Raw genomic sequence first — 27,632 nt, 5'->3', positions numbered from 1 at the left:
CATTTTGCAGGCCATTTTCAGTGGTGACCAGCATGCTCCATTGCACTGATAAGTGTTTCCAAAAACTGCACAAACCTCTCCAGCGCAGAATTTACCATCGTATTCTACTTTGAACCAGTCTCCAGTTTTTACACCTTCTGTAGTCTCTTCAGTATGGTGATCTGCAGCGGGGAAACTTTTCGGAGACAGCAGATGTTTTTAGTATTCCTTTCTCGTAGTGAAAGCAGTGAGTGCTTTTTAAGTTTGGTACAGGTGGTGCTAAAGAAAATATTTGAGTCAGATGAAGTTTCCCATTGATTCCTTCAATTTAATCAGTAGACATGTGAAAATCCTGCCAGGGCATTGATGCATCACCTGCTATGAATTTTCGCCTTCTTACTGCCTTCCACACTTGCCGTTCCCAACTGCACCAATTCCATCTACAGCTCCTTTAGCGTGGGATGTAGCAAAAAAGTCCTAATAGATTTCCACATTGTGGAACAATTGAAGTTGAGGTGCATCAGCAGTAATATATTTGTTTTTAAATTGTGAGGCAGTGCCACCAGACCGGATTGAAACTACCTTCACATTTTCAGGTACAGTTGACAATACCTTGCTAATATATGCAATCACAGTATCCTTGGAATGGTTTAAGTTGCCTGAGACAACAACAATTGGGTGATGAGAACCTGAATGCCACAGTGACAATACTAACTTCCGGTTGTGCCCAGTGCGCACTTAACACCTCATCTTGATAAACACAAGTGTAATTTTCCAGCAAAATCAATATTTAGAAATGTAAACTTCTTCGAATCTTTGCTCAGAACCATTTCATTTTGCTGATAGTAAGATGCAGACTGAGCTTTCTTTGTATAGCAATGAAGAAGAAGCTGAGGAATTATGGAAATTATGTATTTCACTAATCAGCTGTAGAGCCTCTTTCTTTTACTTTAATAATTTTAGAACCATTTTCTTCTATCTTTCAAACATTTCCAACTCATCAATTTTATAGACTTTGTTGAGACCTCTACCATTCTGACATGTGTTACATTCATTCTGCCAACTCTCTGGGTGGCAGGCATATGATATTTGATACAAATGTGTTGCTGTAAGCTGGAATTTTATCATGCTTCTTATGAAGGGTACAGATAGCATTAATAAAATTTCTGTGATATTTACATAAACACACATTATGAGGTAGTTTGCTGCTTAACTGAACATGTGGTGGCTGTATTTCTGCAAACTTAGATTTCCCAATTTGAACTTCATGGTGTTCCTGTTTTAATGTATCATATGGTTCCATGGCGGACATGACTAAGTGACAAATATGAACTGTCTTCTTCTCGTTATTTTCTCTAATCACTATTGTGTCCTATGGTGACTGGTGACTAATGTCGTCACGACAATAGAAACCAGTAACCAATTGTCTAGTTTCACAACTAAGGCCTGTATTTTGTGGACTGCTGCCATGAATGGGTGTTTCTGACTTTCCAGGTGATGAATTTCCACACAAGTAACTGAACAACATATAAACGACGACGATTTTATGCTGCGGTGAAGATGGCAAGAGACGAGTGGCTTGAGTCATGGCTTTACCCAGAGCACTATATGACTTATACGGTGACAAATCAGCTTTACTAGATCGCTGATCTTGCATCTCACGTTACATATATTTTCTAACTCTCTCCCTAGTTTTAGCTCTTCTTTCTTCTAACAACAGTTGTTGCTTACGTTGACTCAACTGTAGGAACTTTTGTTTCTGCCCTCTTTACTTTTTCTAGTTTCTTCCAGGTGCTGATTCTTAAATTCTTCATATTTTTCTTCACTCTTTAACTTTTCCCTTCTCCTTCTCTGTCTTTCCACTGCTGTTAAGGGTATATAACAGTGACTCAAATTACATGACTCATGTTACAAATTTAATTTTCTGTTTTTACAGTATTGGTTGAAATTGGGAAATTTTTAATAGTGATTTTAGTTACACATTCACACAAAGAAGTAAATTACTGAACAAGATAAAGTTAGCTGTTACATTCCTCTGAATATAAAAAATTAATTACATGAAAGCGACTTGTGTCACATGAAAGTTCATGTATTACATTATTTATCCCCACCTATGATTTACATACTTCAATTTTATACTGTTTATACAATACATTAGTGTATGTAAATTTAATATAAATAAAAACATACTAAATAAAATAGAAAGAAACTTCCACATGGGAAAAATATATTAAAAACAAAGATTCCAAGACTTACCAAGCGGGAAAGTGCCGGTAGACAGGCACAATAAATAAAACACACAAACACACACACACACACAGAATTTCTAGCTTTCGCAACTGATGGTTGCTTCTTCAGGAAAGAGGGAAGGAGAGGGAAAGACGGAAGAATGTGGGTTTTAAGGGAGAGGGTAAGGAGTCATTCCAATCCCAGGAGCGGAAAGACTTACCTTAGGGGGAAAAAAGGACAGGTGTACACTCGCACACACACACACACACACACACACACACACACACACACACACACACACACACACACAGCAGACTAATTATTACCTGCCAGTTAGTTGGAATGAAGGTCCAAAATCTCCAATAATTTACACTCGCATCACATGAAAAACATATGGCCTTACAAAAATGCCTACAAATTATGGAGGGAAAGCAATAATGGGTGACCAACTATTGTTGCCATACAATAAAATTACAGCCTTTTTAAACAATATATAAAATAAACCAAATTTTAAACTTTTAAAAATCATAAGTGTCCCCTTCTTTACACAGAATCTCCCATCTACGCGTCCTCAACATGCTACTCACTATTAGGGTTCCTTATTTTGGCTACTTTAAAATAAGCATGTTTGTTTGCAGATCTGTAAAATCCAATAGTAATGACTCGGATGGTAAGATATAAATCTCACCTCCAGGTGAATATAGTTTGAAATGTGCAGGCATGCAATGGGGTGATTGGCATTACATTCTCAAGCTAGAGAAGTTATTCAGCACTTATCTCATATATGTATGGCCATGCTAACATAAATTAACCCTATTACTGTGTATTCTGAAATTTTTTAACACACAAAGTGCCACTTCTGAGAACCACAATTATGGCTTCATTGCATTTACCTATGGAAAGTAACTTTTCCTTCTCTCTAATTGCATCCAGAACAGTAGAAAATAAGTGCAATTGCTGATGTTGATAAATAAGTGTCTGAAAACATAGTAAATAGATGGAATATTGAAGACTATGTAGTAGTTCAAAATGCAGACAACCCTGTTGTAGCATAACATTGGCCACATGCACAGTAAATTTACCCACCCCATTGATATGTCCAGTCATATCTCAGAATAGTGGTGTCAGTTCCATGCTGAGTGACATAGGATGGCATAGAATAGGGAAGACCGTCATCAGAGCTCAGTAATTTCATAACACCGAAGCGCATAATGTACCACACACTCCCATTTTGATGCTTCTGCTCTCAGTATTGACAAAAAGCGATACAGAAATTTAGATACTATTGCTGTTTGCTCAAAAACTAGGTTGAATATTCTTACGATATGTTAAAATTTCAAGAGCAGGAACAGTAATACATTTAATATTTAGCTTGAAGAGAAGTTGCTCTTGGCAACTGTTGATAGTAATTGTAGTTAATTTTCGCAGAGAGACCCTTTGCATATAAGGGCAGACAAATGAAAACTGAACACTCTCCATACCACACAGACTGTACAAACGATGGCCCCACTGTTGTCACATTTCGATATTGCCCCATTGTGGTAGTGAATGGCATAGTGCCACTTCACAGGTGCTGCACCCAATTATTGGGTCGTGACCTTTGTTACTGGTGGACTGGCCTAGTTTTTGGTCCAGCAGTCAAGTATCGTAGAGCCTGTGACTTCGATATGAGTATCCTTGAGAAAGCTGTGTAGCAGATGTGGCCTGTATCCATCGCCCACTAGCTACACGGACTCGGGCTATCACAAGAACGGGCGTGAAACCACTATAGGACAGAAGCAGTGCTTCAGCGGTGTTGTTTGGAAACACTGTAGCACCCTGCATGCACCCCAGATCGTTCGCAGTATGATTTTCACATGTTTGGTGATTTGAAGACAGACATGTGAACATAGATTTCAGTCAGATGAGGACGAGCAAGAGTGAACACAGTTGTGGATCAGTCACCAGACGACCGCATTCCACGAAACAGGAATTCGTCGTCTTTGCCTCTCAGTGGAATAAATGTCTTACACATGTCGTGATTACTTTTGAATTTAGCCATTCCAGAGTCCCATTGTGGCAGGTGTTAAGTTTTCATTTTGCTGTTTCTCAAACATTATATGGAACAGGTACTTTTTAAATAATTTTGACATCCAAGCTCTGTAAATTCTCAAGTTATTCACAAACTTTGACTCTATTATGACAACTGTCTGACATCTCAAACAGCAACTGTCTCACTGACTGACAATAACCAGTACTCTTCTATGGTGTAGCAGTGGTCCTTGTATACTCTGAGGTGACAGAAGCCATGGGATGCCTCCTAATATCATGGCGGACCTCCCTTTGCCCGGCATAGTGCAGAAACTTGATGTGATGTGGACTCGACAAGTCATTGAAAGACCCCTGCAGAAATACTGAACCATGCATATATACCGTCTTTACTCAAATTTAAGCCCCACTTGAATCTAAGCCGCACCTGAAAAATGAGACTCAAAATCAAGGAAAAAAAAATTTCCGAACCTAAGCCGCACCTGAAATTTGAGACTCGAAATTCGAGGGGAGAGAAAAGTTTTAGGCCGGACCTCCAAATCGAAACAAAGTTGGTCCATTGTAATATGAGACACATTTTAGGTCAAATGGATGACGATACAGCTACAGTAGCTTGTTTCGAGTCGTAAGCTTAGCAGTTAAGCTTTACCAGGTAGCCATTGCTATTCGTCAGGTGCTCCGTCCGTATTTATACGGGTACCCTTCCTTTTTCATGTGCTTCGTGTGGTTTGAATTGATAGCTTATTTTTCTTTGATCTGATAAGTGGCGTTCTCTTTGTTATTGGTGTTTACGTCACTCTAAGCTGAAAATGCATTACTGTACTATGTCATGCATTGTTTGTCGCAATCTGATAATGAGTGTTTACAGCCTGTCGCCGCTCATGGAATGGCTTGCTTTTGTGCACGCTACCACCTGTTACAATAAAAAAAAAAAGAGAGGAATTGTCTCATTAGCGAAACAGTGGCAAGAGACTGGTATTTGTTGTTACTTATACTGCTGCTTTCTTCGATAATGATCAACAAGAACCAAATAATAGACTGTGTATGATAGATGATGTTCTGAATGAGAGTTTAGCTAAAAATTTTCTCCGTTTGAAAATCTTTGCAGATGCCTCTTCTGTACATTACATTCCGCACAGAAATTAGAGTCATCTCAGATTTAAATATCTAGTTAATTGCCGTGCTTCAGTTCTGACTGTATCACTATTAGGCATAAGAATAATATGAATATAAACATGACACGATATGTATATTCTTCCACATTTGCTGTTGTCTCACACTAGTTTCGTAGCTTATTACGCTGACAGGATATTTAAATGTGACAGCAGCAAACACGAAAGAATACATGGCAAAATCTTGATATTCGTATTATTCTTATGGTGAAGAGAATACTGCATGTGAATCACAATTCATAAAAGTTCCTATTAGCAACCATCTCTTCTCACAGGTAGAAAAACATTCAGAATGGAGAGTTGGCCATATTGACAAACATCCCAAATTGTCCTGCCAGTCGAATTTTCATAGTACATTGAAATGCTGCTACATTCAAAGATGAACGGTACGGAATTTGTATTTACTTCATCGGATAATGTACGAAAATGCTGTGGTCGAAACTTGTGACGGAGAAAAAGCTCGTCTTCCACCTTTTTAAAGAAATTTATTTACTGACGCAGAGGTTTTGGCGCCAGTATTTATCTTTGTGCCTGCAAAGCATGCCTGTGTAGCGCTACATATATTCGACGACAGAAGTTAATTGTGGCGGCACCTACCAGCATTTTTCAGAATTTCCGCTTACTTTGCACTCGATTCTAAGCCACAGGCGGATTTTTGGATCACAAAACCGGAAAAAAGTGTGGCTTGGATTCGAGTAAATATGGTAGCTGTCCATTGTTGCAAAAGTGTTGCCGTGCTCGAACTATCCAGAATGTTCTGCAAGCCAGTTGCGAACAGTTGTGGTTTGGCGACACGGCACATTGCCGCCCGTAAAAATTTGATGTCCATCAGTGGCTGCAAATAGTCTCCAAGTAGGCAAAAATGACCATTTCTAAACAGTGATCGGTTCAGTTGGACCATAGAACCCAATTGCTTCCATGTAAACACGGACCACACCATTATAGAGCCACTACCAGCTTGTGCAGTACCTTGTTGACATCTGGGGTACACAGATCTATTGTGTGTGCACCACACACAAACCCTAACATCAGTTCTTACCAGAACTCATCTTGCCACGCCACAGTTTTCAAGTCATCTAGGATGCAACTGATATGGTCACGAGCCCAGGAGAGGCACTGCAGGCGATGACGTGCTCTTAGCAAAAGCACTCGCATCGGTGATCTAGCAGCATGGTGCATTAACACTAAATTTCACCATGTTGCCCTAACGGATACATATGTCATACATCCTACATTGATTTCTGCAGTTATTTCGTGCAGTGTTGCTTGTCTCTGAGCACTGACGATACTACGCAAATGCCGCTGCTCTCGGTCATTAAGTGAAGGCCGTCGACCGCTACATTGTCCGCAGTGAGAGATGATGCGTGAAATTTGGTATTTTCAGCACACTCTTGACTCTGGGATCTCGGAATACTGAATTCCCTAAAGATTTCCAAAACGGAATGTCCCGTGTGCGTAGCTCTGACCACCGGTCATTGTTCGAAGCATGCTAATTCCTGTCGTGGGGTGACAGTCGCGTCCGAAAAACTTTTCACATAAATCACATGAGCACAAATGACAGCTCTGTTAATGCATTGCCCTTTTATACCCTGTGTATGCATTAATACTGCCATCTTTATTTATGCATGTTGCTATCCCATGACTTTTGTCACTTTTTTTAACAGTTGGCAGTTATAACCGGCAGGTGTTTCAATTAGCATCATATTAATTAAAATCGGGGATAAATAGACTTTATTTTGGAAGAATTAAAAAGGGGAAAGTAATATGAAACTTTAATAACTGCACAGTATTACTAAGAAGCAATATAACGAAAAGTAATAAAAAGTAAAGTGGCAAAGACCAAGCGGGACAGAAAGATATAGGAGCGCGTTTGTTTTTTAATGCATATAAAAGAACATGTAACACATTATTGAGCTCTCTACCTTCAGTTATCGCGATGGGGCTAGTTGATGAAAAAGTGGTACGCGACTGCGAAATTCATTAAGGAGTTTATTTACAGACTCTTCAAGCACGTTTTAAATACATTACGTGTGACGAAGTGATCAGAGGCATTTATTGTTGGGTGAAGTGAAAATGATTCAGACAACATAATTCAAACTTTGTGTTAGCTGGTAAAAATACTCTTGGGAAATTATTATGGACATGGAACCCATGACAGTTGTACGCAACGGAAAGCTGTAGTTTATCTAATTCTGAATATTCTAAAATTGTGAAATGCCTTAGTGCGGAACAGTAAGAGAATCTTATCATTGGATGGTTGCAGGGGTAACTGATACAAACAACGCGCCAGCATAGATATAGTTCGCTTATTAACTACCAGATACTAATTCACGGGGACCTAAAATACTAAAAAAGAAGGATAGGATCATCACTCCCAATCCCGATTCATATTTCATATTCAGTTAGTGAGAAGAAAAGTGATAATAAACAAACTACATTTCAATTTTATCCACGATTTTGGCTTCATTGCGTAGTCTTGACTACATGATAAACAATATCTGTGGAAGTTGTATACAATATATTTAGCCAACCAATATCGTGAGACACCAAAAATGTAAATGCATGAAATTGTTCTTACAGCGGACGTATAATGTGTGAGTGCAACGAACTACATTGAGAAACTGAACATCCATTACGTACTTGATTATCTACGAAAATGGTCCTTGTTGGTACATCAGCTTAGAGCTCAAATAGAATAGCTGGAACATTGCAAAACCATTCAGATTAATTGAACATCTAGATACGCATAATGCTGGTATCATTAAGATGTGTTCTTTCTCCTCACCCCTGTGGCAGCAATTGAATTAAGAGTCAGCCGAGTATAACATTTAAATCAATTGACGACCATTCAGCTAGTGTCACGAATTTTCAAACGTCCACTGCCATGTATGAAGGCGAGTGACACCACGAGTGCTAACGTTGATCGAGGGGTGTCGTCGTGATCGTATTGAATGACATTGAGCAGTCACACAGTTCTCTTTGTATTGCTATAATTTTCATTTACTGTGGAAAAAATTGTGTAGAACGCTTTAAGTGTGCCAACATGTTCCGTAGAAATCGCTAACAAATTTCAAATACGTACAGGAGATGGACGAAACTACGGGAACACCAAAAAACACAACACATCACCATGCCCAGTACAGTGGAGAAAAAACATTGGGATTCAAAACAGCATCCAGTCATCTTAGAATTGATAAATTCAGGTTCTGTATGATTCTCAAGGGACTCTTATATCATTCTTCCTGCAAAATAGTAGCAGTTTGATGTAATGATGACCGAGTGAGGTGGCGCAGTGGTCAGCACACTGGACTCGCTTTCGGGAGGACGACGGTTCAATCCCATGTACGGCCATCCTAATTTAGGTTTTCCGTGATTTCCTTAAATTGCTCCATGTGAATGCCGGGATGGTTCCTTTGAAAGGGCACGGCCGACTTCCTTGCCCATCCTTCCCTAATCCGATGAGACCGATGACCTTGCAGTTTGGTCTCTTCCCCCAAACAACCGAATCCAACCCCTCACGTAATGATGGTGGAAGTGGATGGCAATGGTGCACCCTTCTGTCCAAAGTAGACTGCAAAGACTCAGCAATGTTGAGATCTAGTGACTGTTGTGGCCAGAAGAGGTGTGAGAACTTGTCCTCAGGCTTGCAGCTCCAGTCCTGGATGATGCGAGCTGCGTGAAAGGGATCCTGTGGTCTCAGAACACAGCTTCACTGTTGAGAAACAGACATCGTTCCTCGAAATTTGTTTGCTGGCTGTGAATTCCTTGACATCAGCTGTATTAGGTACATACCTACTATCCAATAGTGACATTTGAAATTTGGTGCTGGACAGATGCCAGACTGAGACTGTGATTTATTGGAAGAATCCTAAGGAAATGTAGTCTGAAAACAGAGGAAGTAGGTTACAGTGCACTTGTTCGCCCACTGCTCGAATACTGCTCACCGGTGTGGGATCCGTACCAGATAGGGTTGATAGAAGAGATAGAGAAGATCCCCAACAGAGAGCAACGTACTTTGTTACACAATTGTTTGGTAATCGTGAAAGCATTACAGAGATGATTGATAAACTCCAGTGGAAGGCTCTGCTAGAGAGACGCTCAGTAGCTCGGTACGGGCTTTTGTTGAAGTTTCCAGAACATACCTCCACTGAGGAGTCGAGCAGTGTATTGCTCCCTCCTACGTATATCCCGCGAAGAGACTGTGAGGATAAAATCGGAGAGATTAGAGCCCACACAGAGGCATACCGACAATCTTTCTTTCCATGAATAATACGAGACTAGAAAAGAAGGGAGAATCGATATAGGTATCGAGGTATCCTCCGCCACACACCGTGAGGTGGCTTGCGGAGTATGGGTGTAGATGTAGATCAGGCTTTCCCATTTCTCACAAGCAATCCCGTTAACCACTTCATCTATCTACACATACTCCCTGTAGCGACCCAAACTTACTCTGTCACACTATCAACCTCATTGTCTTGAAGTGCACTAAATTCACCACTTAATGCTTGCAACTTTACTCAGATTAATGTAACGAGGAGAATGAGACAGCGAGGAATTGACACCATTGTTGTTATCATCTTGTGCCCGCGTAGGATTGTATTTCATACATTCGTGACTGACGGAAGAGACAGCTTTGAGCTGTATGATATACTTCGAAATTTAGTCAGCAAATAAATTTTGAAGTATAGTGACAGGTGTGGATCGTCAATACTTGTCGGAAAGACCGAGTGTGGACACTGAAATAACAGCATTGTGGTCAAAAAGAACAGCATACAATTCAGTATATGGAATACATACGAGGATGGTTTTGTAAGTCTGGTAAATTTCCTCCAAAGAGTGGAACATTTTTGTTGTGCCTTCACGATTGTTAAGCTCGATTATTCGAAGGATCATAAAAAAAATCAACGGTGGACAATGTCCAGTTCATTGTTGACAACCATGTGAATTGGTCGATGTGTTGACTGTGATTGAAAATGGAGAAAACCAAATTTCTAGCTGTTGTTAGGCATTTTAATTGGAAGGGCTGGACAGCTGGACATATCAAAACAGGATTCGATGAAGTTCATGCGGATTCGGCACCATTATTATAGACCATTTACCTTTGGATTAATTAATTTAAACGCGGTCGGACAAGCACCGAAGATGAAGCGTGCTCTGGCAGTCCAGTTAGGTTACCACAAAGGAAACCATTGGCAGAATTGATGACATGGTAATGTAAGACTGTTGAATAAAAATTTTTGAGATTGCTGAGACTGTAGGGATGTCGACTGACAAGGGGAACTCCCCGTCACACCCGCGTCAGATTTAGTGCTGAGGCAGCCCAGTGGATAGCTTGTGAGAAATGAACACAGATTGAGCATTAAAACAGGAAGAAGATGTACTGAACCGTGAAAAAAGAAGCAAAATCAAAACAGTGAATGGTCCAACATGAAGATGTGCAACATAAAGAGAACTGCAGGGATCCCTGCATCGTGGTTGTGTGGTTGCGATGTCGGAATGTGAAGGGGGAGGTCCGTGTTCAAATCTCCCTCGTGCCCCCTATTTTTTTTCTTCCCTCCACAATTATGAACTGCCAGTCCAGTCATTAATGTGTCTGTTCATTGTATTCAAATTTGTGTCTGTTTTGTGATGTAATGTCTGTTTGCAAGAGCTAGGGATAAGGAAGACAACTCCAGACGTATGTACCTCCTATGTGGTCTACACAAATATCACATGTTATGACTTTTATGTTCCGTTTTGGAAGTTTTGACTGTTGAAGCTCTTCATTGTAACATAGTACACACTCGTTTACTTGCTGTTTTCATTTCTGTGAGAGGTCGCTCTTCATCACACTTACTCGCAACGATAATGTATTGTTTCCACATGATTTATATTCTATAACCAGTGTATAATATGACAATAAACAAGACTACAGGAGGAAAACAGACACGTCAATGACCACATGGAAAGTTCATAATTTCATGAAAAAAAAAAAAAAAAAAGAGGCACGAGGAGATCTGAACATGGATCTCCTGCTTTGCAGTCAAACACCGTGAACACACGACGACGGTGCAGTGATTCCTGCAGTTCTCTTGGTGTTGCACAGCTTGAGCTCCGACCGTTCACTGTTTCTATTTTGCTTCTTTTTTCACAGTTCGGTGCACCTTCTTCTTTTTTCATGCTTGATCTGTATTCAGTTTTGATGTGCTATCCACTGGGCCATTTTAGTGGGAGAAGTCGAGGGGGGGGGGGGGGGGGGGAAAGAGTTCCCCTTGTGAGTGAGTGCTTACTGTTCTGCACATACAATTTGTTGTGAAAAAGCTGTGTGTGAGGTGGGTTCAGAGATTGCTCACAGTCAATGAAAAGTGCATTGGGCACAGCATTTCAACACAATATTTGACAATGTTTAATTATAATCTGCAAGACTTGCAGCACTGGTTTGTGACTGTTGATGAAACCTGGATCCATCATTACACAACAGAGTCAAAACGGCAGGAAAAAAAAATGGACGAAGTCTGATGAAAGTGCACTGAAGAAGGCAAAGACTATCCATTTCCCAGAAAAGTGGCTTTCCTTGTGAGGAACTTAAAGTCTATTGGAGGGTGCAGTATTACATACTATATTGTTTATCAGTAAACCAGGCTGTTTTCTTCACATTGCAAAAAGTCAAAACCATCAAAGGAGGATAGATATTCAGTAGTAAGTGGGCTTGTTTCTTGGCCTTTAAGCAAGGTGAGGTGAGTGCTAGGCCACATTTTTTATAATGGCAGACCCGTCGACACGTGCAGTGCCCTGCTGCTGTTAGCAAACGAATTCATAAAGCCAGTACAGCTAGTGCCGCATTCCAGTAATTTGATCCTGACCTAGAACTGTGTCACTATTACAAAACATGGTAGAAAAAAGGAGTGTCAGTGACTATTAGACTGCAGGCCAGCAACACAGCACGGCAACGCAAAACACATTTGACTATATCTACTTGTTGAGTCATAAGGAAATGGAGGTGAAGAGCTGTAATTGGCCACAAGGTAACACATAGTGCAACGCAGCAGGTTACTTTGCACACGGAGTAATGCACTTTAAGTTCCTGGGTGACCTCTCAGATGAACAAATAAAAAAGAAAAAAAAACCTAAACGACTATGCTGGGGTGGTTATTGCCATGGAGCCAGATGTACTGTTAATTCAGGGTTTCTCGAGGCATGACGCTCAGAGGGTTACAGATGGCAGGAAAGGCTACAACAGGCAGGGGTTGACGTGACTGTGTATGTGTCTCCATTTTGTTAACACGAACATGGGGTCCATCTAACTTAGTTCTGGTGAGCAGATTGACCAAGAATGAAGTTTTGTTAAGGTCTCAGATTCTCAAATTCAGCAGTGACTTTTGCAGCTGTCCTCATGTATTTTGTCACAATCCTCTTCAGCAATCATCTGCCACAAGCATTCGGCATGCACTCTCGTCCGTTTTGCAACTTAGCGTACGAACGGTTTCACTTACGCTGCACGCAGTATAAATCTTTGATGCGGTGCGTCTTAAAAAAACCAAACCCTTCGCTCCCTTGGTTACAGAAGCACCCGTCATAAAAACAACAATTTGCATGTGTTTTAATTCACTTAGCTCTCATGTAATGCACTCGTAACCGTACAGAAGAATCTTCTGACCACGACTGACGCTTGCAACAATATTGAGGACATTGCGCAGTTGCCATGCATGGTCTAATATAACAGCGCAACCTGCAGGCTCGGCTAGCATCGGCATTCGTGTCCGATCGTGCATTTGTCACAGTGTTTCCCTATTTTTGTCCGACCCCTGTACGTCCATTAAGTACAGAACTTTGCCACACTCTGTTTCATAAAATGTTTAATTTTAGCAACTAATTTAAGATATCTAATTTTCATGGAAATTAATTTTGCATACCAAAAAAGATTGCAGGAACTGTACTGAATGATTTCTGGATATCGAGGGTAACGGCACGAATGCAGGTGCTGTCGTCTGTGACGCTGTGGATCTTGTGATTGAACTGAGTTAGTTGTGTTATGCAACACCTCAGTTTGTGGAGTTGCTAATGATTTGAATAGAGTTTTTTTCCCAAAGGTGTCATATGTGTGAGCACAAAAAGTGTTCCATAGTTCTACGACAAGTCGAATCGACAAATTTTGCCTACCAAATTGATAATTCCTCGATGCCTCAGGACGACTCCTATCTATAATCTCGCCGAACCTTTTGCAGATGTCAGCTTCTATAGTATTATAGTATTAAAGCATTAAAAAAATTGGAAACTTAAATGAAAAATTAATTCTGTGTGTGATTTACTTGACCAAATGACCCAGAACACTTTGCACCGTGCCAGCAACAAACCAGAAATTGTTGGATTAATAATGAAATGCTTCTTGTGATCATAGTTTATACTTGGATCGAGGATTAACAGGCTGTGGGTTCTTCTTCTGTGATATGCTGACACATTTTTATTGGGATTTTAATTATAATTTTTGGAGCTTCAAGACTAAGTTATACATATGTCATAGCTGTAAGTGGAGTGCTCACCAACACAGACGCCACAACTCATATATCAACTACAACAGCACTGCCCAGCCGCCACCACCACATACCTATTTTTTAAAAAATTAACAACTAGCTTACTGTTGCGTATTACCATTTGGATTACATAGAATTGCTTTTATAAGAACTAAAATAATCAATTATTAACAATATAATGTAAAAGGAAAGGCAAACAAACGTTTCTAGCATTTGTAGACTTAGAGAAAGCTTTTGACAATGTGGACTGGAATACTCTCTTTCAAATTCTGAAGGTGGCAGGGGTAAAAAACAAGGAGTGAAAGACTATTTACAAGTTGTACAGAAACCAGATGGCAGTTATATGAGTCGAGGGACATGAAAGGGAAGCAGTGGTTGGGAAGGGAGTGAGACAGGGTTGTAGCCTATTCCCGATGTTATTTAATCTCTATATTGAGCAAGCAGTGAAGGAAACAAAACAAAAATTCGGAGTAGGTATTAAAATCCATGGAGAAGAAATAAAAACTTTTAGGTTCTTCGATGACATTGTAATTCTGTCAGAGACAGCAAAGGACTTGGAAGAGCAGTTGGACGGAATGGGCAGTGTCTTGAAAGGAGGATATAAGATAAGAGCAACATCAACAAAAGCAAAACGTGGATAATGTAATGTAGTCGAATTGAGTTGGATGATGCTGAGGGAATTAGATTAGGAAATGAGACAGTTAAAGTAGTAAAGGAGTTTTGCTATTTGGCGAGCAAAATTACTGATGATGATGGTCGAAGCAGAGAAGATATAAAATGGAGACTGGCAATGGCAAGGAAAGCATTTCTGAAGAAGAGAAATTTGTTAACATTGAGTATAGATTTAAGTGTCAGGAAGTCATTTCTGAAAGTATTTGTATGGAGTGTAGCCATGTATGGAAGTGAAACGTGGGCGATAAATAGTTCAGACAAGAAAACAATAGAAGCTTTTGAAATGTGGTACTACAGAAGAATGCTGAAGATTAGGTGAGTAGATCACGTAAGTAATGAGGAGGTATTGAATAGAATTGGGGAGAAGAGGAGTTTGTGGCACAACTTGACTAGAAGGATTGATCGGTTGGTAGGACATGTTCTGAGGCATCGATGGATCATCAATTTAGTATTAGAGGGGAGTGTGGACAGCAAAAATCGTAGAGGGAGACCAAGAGATGAATACACTACGCAGATTCAGAGGGATGTAGGCTGCAGTAGGTACTGGGAGATGAAGAAGCTTGCACAGATAATGTAGCATGGAGAGCTGCATCAAACCAATCTCAGGCTGAAGACCACAACACAATAATGTAAATGGATAGATAAAAAATCTACTCATCAAGCAGTGGCAGGGGAACACAACACACAAAAGGATTTAACTTGTACAAGTTTTTGGAGCCAGTGGCTTCTTCTTTTGGCAGAAGAGTTGAAGGGGAAGAAGAGGTAGACTTACCGGGCGCTTGTTCTGGGTGACTTTTCTGAACTGCACTCCTTTCCCTAAACCTCTCCAGTCCTTTTCCTTCACCCCTCTTTCTTCCCCTTCAACTGTTCTGCCAAAAGAAAGAGCCCCTGGCTCTGAAAGCTTGTAGAAGTTAAATCCTTTTGTGTGTGTGTGTGTGTGTGTGTGTGTGTGTGTGTGTGTGTGTGTGTGTGTGTTCTCCTGCCACCGCTTGGTGAGTAGATTTTTATATCTATCTATTTACATTGTAGAACTGCTTTTGTTATTCTCCACCAATTTTCTACCGTTTGCTAGATCGTAAAGTACTCCATTTTCTTTCTCTTAAGAATCAGTGTTTTTTTGTGACAAAATAGTATTATTATTGTTTAGTTTTAAATTTGTTATATCAGATTTCATTTTCTCGAATATTAAAAATTACTTCATTAATATCAGGTTTTAATAGTTGCCCACATCAGTTTATTTAGCATTGATTGGATTATGAAGTTAATTTTGTTTTCATATTCCTTTTAGAAATTATTAAAAATTTGAAATTTAACTTAGGTAAGCATTGGATTGCCCCACATATCCATATTTTATTTTTGCCATTGCTACAATCAAGACTGCAGTGAAGATAAAATTTTGTGAAGAATAATCAAAGTTGAGAAATATCTATGTAAAATCAAATGACAATTCAGAGATTGAGGAAATAAATTACATACAGGGTGGTCCATTGATCGTGAAACGGCCAAATATCTCACAAAATAAATGTCAAATGGAAAAACTACAAAGAACGAAACTCGTCTAGCTTGAAGGGGAAAACCAGATGGCACTATGGTTGGCCCGCTAGATGGTGCTGCCATAGGTCAAACGGATATCAACTGCATTTTTGAAAATAACAACCCCCATTTTTTATTCCATATTCGTGTAGTGCATAAAGAAATATGAATGTTTTAGTTGGACTACATTTTTTGTTTTGTGATAGATGGCACTGTAATAGTCAAAAACTTATGGCTCAAAATTTTAGATGAACAGTTGGTAACAGGTAGGTTTTTTAAATTAAAATACAGAATATAGGTACATTTCAAAATTTTATTTCAGTTGTTCTGATGTGATACATGTACCTCTGTGAACTTATCATTTATGAGAACGCATGCTGTTACAGCGTGATTACCTGTAATACCACATTAATGCAATAAATGCTCAAAATGATGTCCGTCAACCTCAATGTGTTTGGCAATAAGTGTAACGACATTCCTCTCAACAGCGAAAAGTTCGCCTTCCGTAATGTTAAATACATAAGTAAATGTTCACACATGCATTGACAATGTGCTGACGCATGTTGTCAGGTGTTGACAGTGGCTCACGATAGCAAATATCCTTCAAATTTCAGTATACAAATAAGCATACATTGCACCATTTAGATTGGCATCCATAAAACGGGGGGCCAATTATCCTTCCTCCCATAATGCCGCACCATACATTAACCCCCCCCCCCCCCCCCCCCCCCCCCCCCCCCCCCCAAGGATGCTGATGTCCTACGTATCGCAGCCATAGTGGATTTTCCGTTGGCCAGTTGTGCATATTATGCCAGTTTACGTTACCACTGTTGGTGAATGACGCTACGTCGCTAAATAGAACGTGTGCAAAAAATTTGTCATCGGCATGCAACTCCTGGTGCATATAAATATGGTACGGGTGCAATCGATGTTGATGTAGCATTCTCAACACCGACATTTTTGAGATTCCAGATAATCGCGCAATTTGTCTGCTACTGATGTGCAGATTAGCCGCAACAGCAGCTAAAACACCTACTTGGGCATCAGCATTTGTTGCAGGTCGTGCTTGACGTTTCACATGTGGCTGAACACTTCCTGTTTCCTTAAATAACGTAACTATTCGGGGAACGGTTCGGACACTTGGATGATGTCGTCCAGGATACCGAGCAGCATACATAGCACACGCCCGTTGCGCATTTTGATCACAATAGCCATACATCAACACAATATCGACCTTTTCTGAAATTGGTAAATGGTCCATTTTAACATGGGTAATTTGTCACGAAGCAAATTCCGTCTGCACTGGCGGAATGTTACGTGATACCACGTACTGACTATTACAGCGCCATCTATCATAAAGCAAAAAAAGTGGTACAACTAAAACATTCATATTTCTTTACATACTACACAAATATGTAATAAAAATTGGGGGTTCCTATTTTTAAAAATGCAATTGATATCCGTTTGACGAATGGCAGCGCCATCTGATGGACCAACCATAGCGCCATCTGGTTTCCCCCTTCAAGTTAGATGAGTTTCGTTCTTTGTAGTTTGTATATGAAATATATGTATCAGGTTTTATACTGGCGTTGTTTATTATGTTATGCAATACTACTGAACATTGGCAGTTACATTAATATGAATAGGAAATGTGTTATCATTACCAGATGTTTTAATGCTGTCTCTTCAATTTTTCAGGTTTATCCCACAAGGCCAGGGTGGTTGTACTACTGGCAAGTGTGCCACCATACACACCAGAACTGACGAGATACAGTGTAGTGACAGCAATCGCAGTGGCAGCTGGAAAGAATGTGACAGGAATGGAAGGAATACACACGTACTCTCAGGACAGGTAGTGGACTCAGAGAGGCAGAATACCCTTAAAGACAGCTATTCCACTACAAGTACTGTGTTAAGTGACGCATTCTGCAAGGACGCCTCTGACGCAAATTCGAACTGCTACCAGGTAAATGACAGTTGCGAGAGGCTGTCCCCCTCGAAGAATGGCAGTGTCGCTGGGCAGCCATCGCTTTCGCCTGGCGAACGGGACGTCTTCACATGCGACATCTGCCGGGAAGTGTTTGTCGACAAGAGGATCTTGAGGACCCACGTGCAACAGCACCTGCTGAAATGTGACATCTGCCACAAGACCTGCCGCGACGCCAACGGCCTCGAGGTGCACTACCGAACACACACGGGCGAGCGACCTTACTGCTGTGACACCTGCGGCCAGACGTTCTCGCGCAGCGATCAGCTGAGGCTACACTTGCTGCAGCACACAGGCGAGCGTCCCTACCGCTGCGATACCTGCGGTAAAACATTCTTGCGCAGTGATAACCTCAGGCAGCACACGCTTCAGCACACGGGCGAGCAGCCCTACCGCTGCGACATCTGTGGCAAGGCGTTCTCGCGCAGCAATAATCTGAGGCAGCACTCGCTGCAGCACACGGGTGAGCGGCCTCACGAGTGCGGCGTATGCCACAAGAGGTTCACCAACGGCAGCAACCTGGCGCAGCACTCGCGCGTCCACACGGGTGAGCGGCCCTACCGCTGCGACTACTGCGGTAGGTCGTTCACACAGAGCAGGAACCTGAAGGTACACCTCCGTATGCACACGGGTGAGAGGCCATACCGCTGCGACACCTGCGGAAAGTCGTTTACGCGAAGTAGAAGTGTGAAAGTACACCACCACCCGCACACGGGTGAGTGGCTGTACGCCTGCAACGCGTGTGGCAAGGCGTTTGTCTGTGGCGATACCGCGCAAAAACCTGGGCGCGTCCAAATGCGAGAGGAGTCCTGAAACTGCACTGTCTTCGAGAAGTGCTTTGCACGGAGGACGAGTCTGAATCGGTATTCGTGCCTCCGTACTATCAGAAATACCAACAGAGATTCCAGAATGAGAGTTTCACTCTGCAGCGGAGTGTGCGCTGATATGAAACTTCCTGCCAAATTAAAACTGTGTGCCAGACTGAGACTCGGAACTCGGGACCTTTGCATTTCGCAGGCAAGTGCTCTACCAAATGAGCTATCCGAGCACGACTCGCGTCCCGTCCCCACAGCTTTACTTCTACCAGTAACCTCGTCTCCTACCTTCCTACGCCACGGGGCGTGAGTCGTGCTTGGGTAGCTCAGTGGTAGAGCACTTGCCTGCAAAATGCAAAGGTCCCGAGTTTGAGTCTTGGTCTGGCACACAGTTTTAATCTGCCAGGAAGTTTCACCACCAGAGCTATCATACCGACAGAGTGAAGATGAGTTTTATAAACTTGCCATGCATCTTACAATTTCACACTGAAACATCCCCATTCTAATTATTACTGTTGTAAGAGGTATTCCATTATAAAATGAAATTGCACAAAATTAATTATTTCCAGCAGCTTCAGGTAGAATGTGAATTTTTTTTAGAACGTAATGTGTCACATTTTTATCAAAAGTACGTAACTTGTATGGTTCAAATGGCTCTGAGCACTATGGGACTTTAACTGCTGAGGTCATCAGTCCGCTAGAACTTAGAACTACTTAAACCTAACTAACCTAAGGACAGCACACACATGCATCCTGAGGCAGGATTCGAACCTGCGACCGTAGTGGTCGTGCGGTTCCAAACTGTAGTGCCTAGAACCACTCGGCCACTCCGGCCGGCTACCTTGTATGTTCAGTCCTCTTATAATATTAGTTGTCTCATCTGCTTACTACTGAAAACAAAAGTAAAGAGTGCTGTCTATTTTGAGTATTACAGCATCTACTTTTGTGTTGTATAACTGGATAATTGTTAAATAAATCTCAAGTAGCACTTAAAAATTCACTTCCACATTTATTGCTTTTAACTTCCACGAAACGCTATTCACATTAGTGTTTTGTCGTAAATACCTGAACTGAACTGCCAGTACTTTTGCTGGCCTGCAGTGTACACTGGTGGCAGGTACGTACAGATTACTCATTTGGCAGAGGCAACCACCTAAGCGTAAATATAGTTTGAACGATATAAACCAGTACATTCATTACTGACTGTAAAATTTTTATTGATTTACAATTAAATCAACTTGTAAAAATGACGTGGTGCCCATGATAAAATATAATTTCAAATTCTGTACTTAAATTTAATACATGTTCCTTCTTATAAATAAAAATTTACATTGTAAGTGTTCTTAAAAATTAATTTTACAAAATGTTCATTCTAAACATAATTAAATTATAATTTCTCTTTCGACCAATTATAGTGCTTTCTTATTACAATTCATATTATTTTATATCAAGTCTGTATTTACTATTTTTACTGAAATTGGTAAATATGGCATCTGTCCAGTTCACAAACAGTTATACATACGATTTTGCTAAATTTGGTTATAGATTGCATTAAAGTAATTTCGATGTTTGCATTTGTTTACGTATTGGAACTGATCAGGGTTGGGTGATACACAAAACCGATGTATTGTGTACAACAGTACCTCCATCACAGTCTGTTATATTACAACACCGTGAGCCCCTGGGCGGGGCTCTTGGCATCGTACACATTGATTGGTTTCTTCTGCTAACATGGTTCAATGGACTCCCATAGATTTAACCCAAAAACTCTGAAAATAAAATGCTCCAGAAACCTACAGTTGCTAGAGTGATGTAGTTTTCTGTGGAAACTGTGGTTAGGCGTTGTGGCTAACAAATGCGACTTGGTTCAGTTGCCTCCTTACAGAGACAAAGTGAGGACTAAGTTTCACTTGCAGTGTTACACGGTGACATGCCAAGATTTGAGATGCAGCACTTTATTGGGGAGTGATAAACATTCTACTTTTGAATTTAAAAAATCTGAGATAGCATTCACAATTTTGAAAGCCTTAGGGGGGAAGCTGTGATATTCTGCCGTGAGTTTATGGCTGACACTAGATGGTATAGGAGGACCAAGGAAATGTCAATGACAATGAGCTCTTTAAATATCCATCAACATCCAAAATTCACAAAAATTTGGAGGAACTGCAAATAGTTTTAAACAGAGATCAATGCCTGAGTGTAAAAATGATAGCGGAGAACTGTATGCTGAAATAAAACATTTATCACATCTTGAGAGATGAAATAGGGGTGTGAAAGGTGTTGCAGATGAACAGAAGGAAGTCCATGTGCGGAAGTGCTGATTAAATCACTGGAATCCTGTGCAAGTAACCATAATTTTTGGGCAGAGTTGGGACAGGTGACAAGATACGGGTTTTTGAATGACAAAGCAGTGAGTGGCGCTTCATATATCACCTCACATGAAGAAGGCACACATGAGCAAATCTGGTGTGAAGTTGATGCTCATTGTCTTTTTTGACAAGGTATGATTAACAGGGAATTTCTGCCTCGAGGACAAAAGTTAATGGCCAGTTTCATACTCAGATAATCACCTGGTTGTTGGATAGGGTAAAACGCTCAGTTGAGAGACATCACAAACAACAGGATTTAGCATCGAGCACTTTTACAAGGTTATGGCCACTGTTCATGTTGCTGTGGAATGCTTGGCGGGCAGTTGGTCCCCATGATGGAATTCAGTAGACTTGCACAATCATCAACATGAAAACGAAGTTTCTCAATACCAGAGTCAGTGTATGCAAGGGCCCATAGCTGCTGTGTATTCTGTGAGGAAACTAATTTTCCATTGTAGGCTGTTGTTTTATTTTGAAAATAAACTGTTATTTCATAATGTAGCAATTAGCTATTTTTGCCTGCTTGTGCATTATCAAATTACACCACACTGGAGATTACATATATAGCCTGCTGTATTCCACACATCAATGCTGCGAATGCAACATGTGATGAATTCAGTGTATATAAAAAAACCAACCCATATGTGGGCTTTGTCACTACACCAGCATAAGTAACACGTTAAGATATGTTGACATGCATCCCATTTCATTTGAAGATGCTGACTGCTGAATGTGTGCCTCCATTTTAATGATATGTTGTATGAGACTTCCTGGCAGATTAAAACTGTGTGCCGGGCCGAGACTTGAACTCGGGACCTTTGCCTTTCGCGGGCAAGTGCTCTACCGACTGAGCTACCCAATCATGACTCATGCCCCGTCCTCACAGCTTTACTTCTGCCAGTACCTCGTCTCCTACCTTCCAAACTTTACAGAAGCTTTTCTGCAAACCTTGCAGAACTAGCACTCCTGAAAGAAAGGATATTGTGGAGACATGGCTTAGCCACAGCCTGGGGGATGTTTCCAGAATGAGATTTTCACTCTGCAGCAGAGTGTGCACTGATATGAAACTTAATGGCAGATTAAAACTGTACTGCAGAGTGAAAATCTCATTCTGGTATGTTGTATGTTGGCACAGTGATAAAACTCAAATACAGGTTATATTTTTTCCATTTTACATATGGACTTCACATTTAGATAGTAGCTTGATAGTGCCCAACGACATGAAATTAGTTAAATGCTAAATCATGAAATTCATTCATCCCCATTACAGTTGGAGGAAGGCAATGGGAAACCACCTCCGCTAAGACCTTGCGTAGTATGGCTGTGCGAGTCTCCCACATGGTCCCCTACGCTCCTCGGAGTATGGGACCACATCATCATCAAATCGTGAAATACAGTGATTATTTTCAAAATAAGCAACATACTACAAAGGAAAATGACTACCGTCAGAAAACTCCAAAGTTATACAATATCTCTATGTTGTTGTTGTTGTTGTCGTCTTCAGTCCTGAGACTGGTTTGATGCAGCTCTCCTTGCTACTCTGTCCTGTGCAAGCTTCTTCATCTCCCAGTACTTATTGCAACCTACATCCTTCTGTATCTGCTTAGTGTATTCATCTCTCGGTCTCCGTCTACGATCTTTACCCTCAACTCTGCCTTCCAATGCTAAATTTGCAATCCCTTGATGCCTCAGAACATGTCCTACCAACCGATCCCTTCTTCTAGTCAAGTTGTGCGACAAACTCCTCTTCTCCCCAATTCTGTTCAATACCTCCTCATTAGTTATGTGATCTACCCATCTAATCTTCAGCATTCTTCTGTAGCACCACATTTCAAAAGCTTCTATTTTCTTCTTGTGTAAGCTATTTATCATCCATGTTTCACTTCCATACATGGCTACACTGCAAATACTTTCAGAAACGACTTCCTGGCACTTAAATCTATAATCGATGTTAACAAATTTCTCTTCTTCAGAAACGCTTTCCTTGCCATTGCCAGTCTACATTTTATATCCTCTCTACTTTGACCATCGTCAGTCATTTTGCTCCCCAAATAGCAAAACTCCTTCACTACTATAAGTGTCTCATTTCCTAATCTAATTCCCTCAGCATCACCCGACTTAATTCGACTACATTCCATTATCTTCGTTTTGATTTTGTTGATGTTCATCCTATATCCTCCTTTCAAGTCACTGTCCATTCCACTCAACTACTCTTCCAGGTCCTTTGCTGTGTCTGGCAGAATTACAATGTCACTGGGGAACCTCAAAGTTTTTCTCTCTTCTCCATGGATTTTAATACCTACTCCGAATTTTTCTTTTGTTTCCTTTACTGCTTGCTCAATATACAGATTGAATAACATCTGGGATAGGCTGCAACCCTGTCTCACTCCCTTCCCAACCACTGCTTCCCTTTCGTGTCCCTCGACTCTTATAACTGGCATCTGGTTTCTGTACAAATTGTAAATAGCCTTTCGCTCCCTGTATTTTACCCCTGCCACCTTTATAATTTGAAAAAGAGTATTCCAGTCTACATTGTCAAAAGCTTTCTCTAAGTCTACAAATGCTATAAACGTAGGTTTGCCTTTCCTTAATCTTTCTTCTAAGATAAGTCATTGGGTCAGTATTGCCTCACGTGTTCCAACATTTCTACGGAATTCAAACTGATCTTCCCCGTGGGCGGCTTCTACCAGTTATTCCATTTGTTTGTAAAGAATTTGCATTAGTATTTTGCAGCTGTGACGTATTAAACTGATAGTTTGGTAATTTTCACATCTGTCAGCACTTGCTTTCTTTGGGATTGGAATTATTATATTCTTCTTGAAGTCTGAGGGAATTTTGCCGGTCTCAAAAACGTCTTGCTCACCAGATGGTAGAGTGTTGTCAGGACTGGCTCTCCCGAGGCTTTGTTTCGACTCAGGTCTTTCTGTGCTCTGCCAAACTCTTCACGCAGTATTGTATCTCCCATTTCATCTTCATCTACCTTCACTTCCATTTCCATAATATTGTTCTCAATAACATTGCCCCTGTATAGATCCCCTATATACTCCTTCCACCTCTCTGCTTTCCCTTCTTTGCCTAGAACTGGGTTTCCATCTGAGCTCTTGATATTCATGCAAGTGGTTCTGTTTTCTCCAAAAGTATTTCTAATATTCCTGTAGGCAGTATCTGTCTTACGCCTCGTGAGATAAGCCTCTACATCCTTACATTTGACCTTTAGCTATGCCTGCTTAGCCATTTTGCACTTCCTGTATATCCCTATAGACAGCTGAAAATAGCACACCTCATATGAAAATTCACTTTCTAAAACATTTCTCTCTAAGCATGACATGGGACCCAGCATAACTATTGGTAATGTACCTCCGGTCAGAAGGAAAAAGAAATGAAATATAAAAATCGCACATTTAAGCAGAAAACAGACACTAGGATATGGCAAAACACAACAAAAATGGCAAAATGCAACAAAAAATGTCCTAAATATAATGAAAACTATGTACAAAACTCTCCAAAAATATATTTGGTAATTCACTACACTACACAAGAGTGTGTCCAATACACAATATACAATGAAGAGCCAAAGACACTGGTACGCCTACCCAACATCGTGTAGGGCCCCTGCAAGCACGTAGAACTGCTGTAACAGAATGCGCCACGGACTCGACTGATGTCTGGAGGGAATTAATACCGTGCATCCTGCAGGGCTGTCCATTAACAGATAACAGTACGGAGGGGTGGGGAGATCTCTTCTGAAGAGCACTTTGCAAGGCATTCCAGACAAGCTCAATAATGTTCATGTCTGGGGAGTTCGATGGCCAGCAAAAGCGTTTAAACTCAGAAGTGTGTTCCTGGAACCACTCCCCAGCAATTATGGATGTGTGGGGTGTAGCTTTGTCCTGCTAGAATTGCTCGAGACCATTGGAATGCACAATGGATGCAGGTGATCAGACAGGATGCTTATGTACATGTCACGTGTCATAGTCGTATCTAGATGTGTCAGGGGTACCGTATCACTCCACCAGCACATGCCCCACACCATAACAGAGCCCCCCCCCCCCCCTCAAGCTTGAACAGCTGGATTCATGAGGATGTCTACATCTACATTTATACTCCGCAAGCCATCCAACGGTGAGTGGCGAAGGGCACTTTACGTGCCACTGTCATTACCTCCCTTTCCTGTTCCAGTCGCGTATGTTTTGCGGGAAGAATGACTGTCTGAAAGCCTCTGTGCGCTCTTGAATCTCTCTAATTTTACATTCGTGATCTCCACGGGAGGTATAAGTAGGGGGAAGCAGTATATTCGATACCTCATCCAGAAACACACCCTCTCTAAACCTGGACAGGAAGCTACACTGCGATGCAGAGCACCTCTCTTGCAGAGTCTGCCACTCGGGTTTGCTAAACATCTCCGTAATGCTATCACGCTTACCAAATAACCCTGTGCTCTTCTTTGGATCTTCTCTATCTCCTCCGTCAACCCGACCTGTTACGGATCCCACACTGATGAGCCATACTCAAGTATAGGTCGAGAGTGTTTTGTAAGACACCTCCTTTGTTGACGGACTACATTTTCTTAGGACTCCCCCAATGAATCTCAACCTGGTACCCGCCTTATCAGCAATTAATTTTATATGATCATTCCACTTCAAATCTTTCCGCACACATACTCCCAGATATTTTACAGGACTAACTGCTACCAGTGTTTGTTCCGCTATCATATAATCATACAATAAGGGATCCTTCTTTCTATGTATTCGCAATGTATTACATTTGTCTATCCACTGCAGATCTTCCTGCATTTCACTGCAGTTTTCTAATGCTGCAACTTCTCTGTATACTGCAGCATCATCCGTGAAACGCCGCACGGAACTTCCGACATTATCTACTAGGTCATTTATATATATTGTAAAAGCAATGGTCTCATAACACTCCCCTGTGGCATGTCAGAGGTTCCTTTAACGTCTATAGACGTCTCTCCATTGAGAACAACATGCTGTGTTCTGTTTGCTAAAAACTCTTCAATCCAGCCACACAGCTGGTCTGAAGAGTCTCCATACCTGTACACATCCATCCCCTCGATACAGTTTGAAACGAGATTTGCCCAACCAGACAACACGTTTCCAGTCATCAATGGTCCAATGTCGGTATTAACGGGCCCAAGTGAGACATAAAGCTTTGTGTAGTGGACCTTCGGGTCCGAAAGCCTATACTGACAATGTTTCGTTGAATGGTTCGCAGGCTGACACATGTTGATGGCCCAGCATTGAAATCTGCAGAAGGGTTGCACTTCTGTCACATTGAACAATTCTCTTAAGTCGTTGTTGATCCTGTACTTGCAGGACCTTTTTCTGGTGCAGCGATGTCAGAGTTTTTATGTTTTACTGGGTTCTTGATTTCACAGTACACTTGTGAAATGGTCATACAGGAAAATCTCCACATCATTGCTACTTCAGAGGTGCTGTGTCCCATCACTTGTGTGCCGACTACAACACCATATTCAGACCCACTTAAATCCTGATAACCTGCCATTGTAGCAACAGCAACTGATCTAACAACTGCACCAGACACTTGTCTTATATGTAAGTTGCCGACCGCAGTGCCATATCCTTTCTGTATTTGAATACACATACCTCTACCAGTTTCTTTGGCACTTCAGTTTAATTGTTATACAATCCAGATTTCAGCCTTATGCCATTTTTAAGTACAAAAACTTACTTGTATGTCAAAAGACATCAGACTGGTACATAACTTCTTGTCGAGAAAGCTTATCTGCTCGTATAAGCCAGATCCGTCATTAGCAAAATTGAGAACATTTCTAAGATTCCTATTTTATGCCATTCTGATATCTCTTGACATACAGGGTGTTTCAAAATGGACTTTACAACTTTGAAAATACATAGTACCTACAGAGGTGATTGTAGTGTCAATTTGTAGGGAAATACATCAAGTTTTGTCTCGCGTAGTTCGCTAGTACCAAATGGTACTTTAGGGAGTGCTAGTGGCGGTTGTACTAAAGACGGCTGCATTCACTTGACCCGAGCGTGCTAGCTGTGTGTTTTGGTGTGAAGAATTGAAGTTGGTGACAACAGTTCACCTTAATTTCTGTACCAAGTATGCCAAAGATCCTCCTAGTAGGCCTACAATTTATGAGTGGCATAAATGTTTGTAAAAATAGGGTGCTCGGTAAGACATGGGAAATCGTCACGTCGTCCGAGCACATCTGACGACGTTGTGAGACAATGCTTTGTCAATAGCCCTATGAAATTGACCCATCAAGCATCTCGCAAAATGCAGATCCCACATACAACTGTTTGGTGTGTGCTGAGTAACCGTCTCATTTTAAA

General features: G+C 41.1%; 1 protein-coding gene across 6 annotated transcripts in view; it reads left to right on the top strand.

The window, feature by feature from the left end:
- LOC126295081 (zinc finger protein 664-like) overlaps positions 1-20,231 on the top strand; it is a 69,663-nt gene extending 49,432 nt beyond the window's left edge. For 5 of the 6 annotated variants that reach the window (XM_049987331.1, XM_049987330.1, XM_049987329.1 and 2 more), the window contains one exon: positions 17,822-20,231. In XM_049987331.1, the coding sequence (XP_049843288.1) occupies positions 17,822-18,923 (1,102 nt within the window). In that variant the 3' untranslated portion in view covers positions 18,924-20,231. Of the gene's footprint in view, positions 1-1,473; positions 1,600-17,821 lie in introns of all 6 variants that reach the window. The other variant, XR_007552377.1, reaches the window with a different exon arrangement.
- Positions 20,232-27,632: the final 7,401 nt, after the last annotated feature.

Source organism: Schistocerca gregaria, chromosome 11 (genome assembly GCF_023897955.1).
Source record: "Schistocerca gregaria isolate iqSchGreg1 chromosome 11, iqSchGreg1.2, whole genome shotgun sequence".
NCBI classification, from domain to species: Eukaryota; Metazoa; Arthropoda; class Insecta; order Orthoptera; family Acrididae; genus Schistocerca; species Schistocerca gregaria.
The sequence above is the reverse complement of the archived record's forward strand: the minus strand, read 5'-3'. Positions and strand labels throughout refer to the sequence as shown.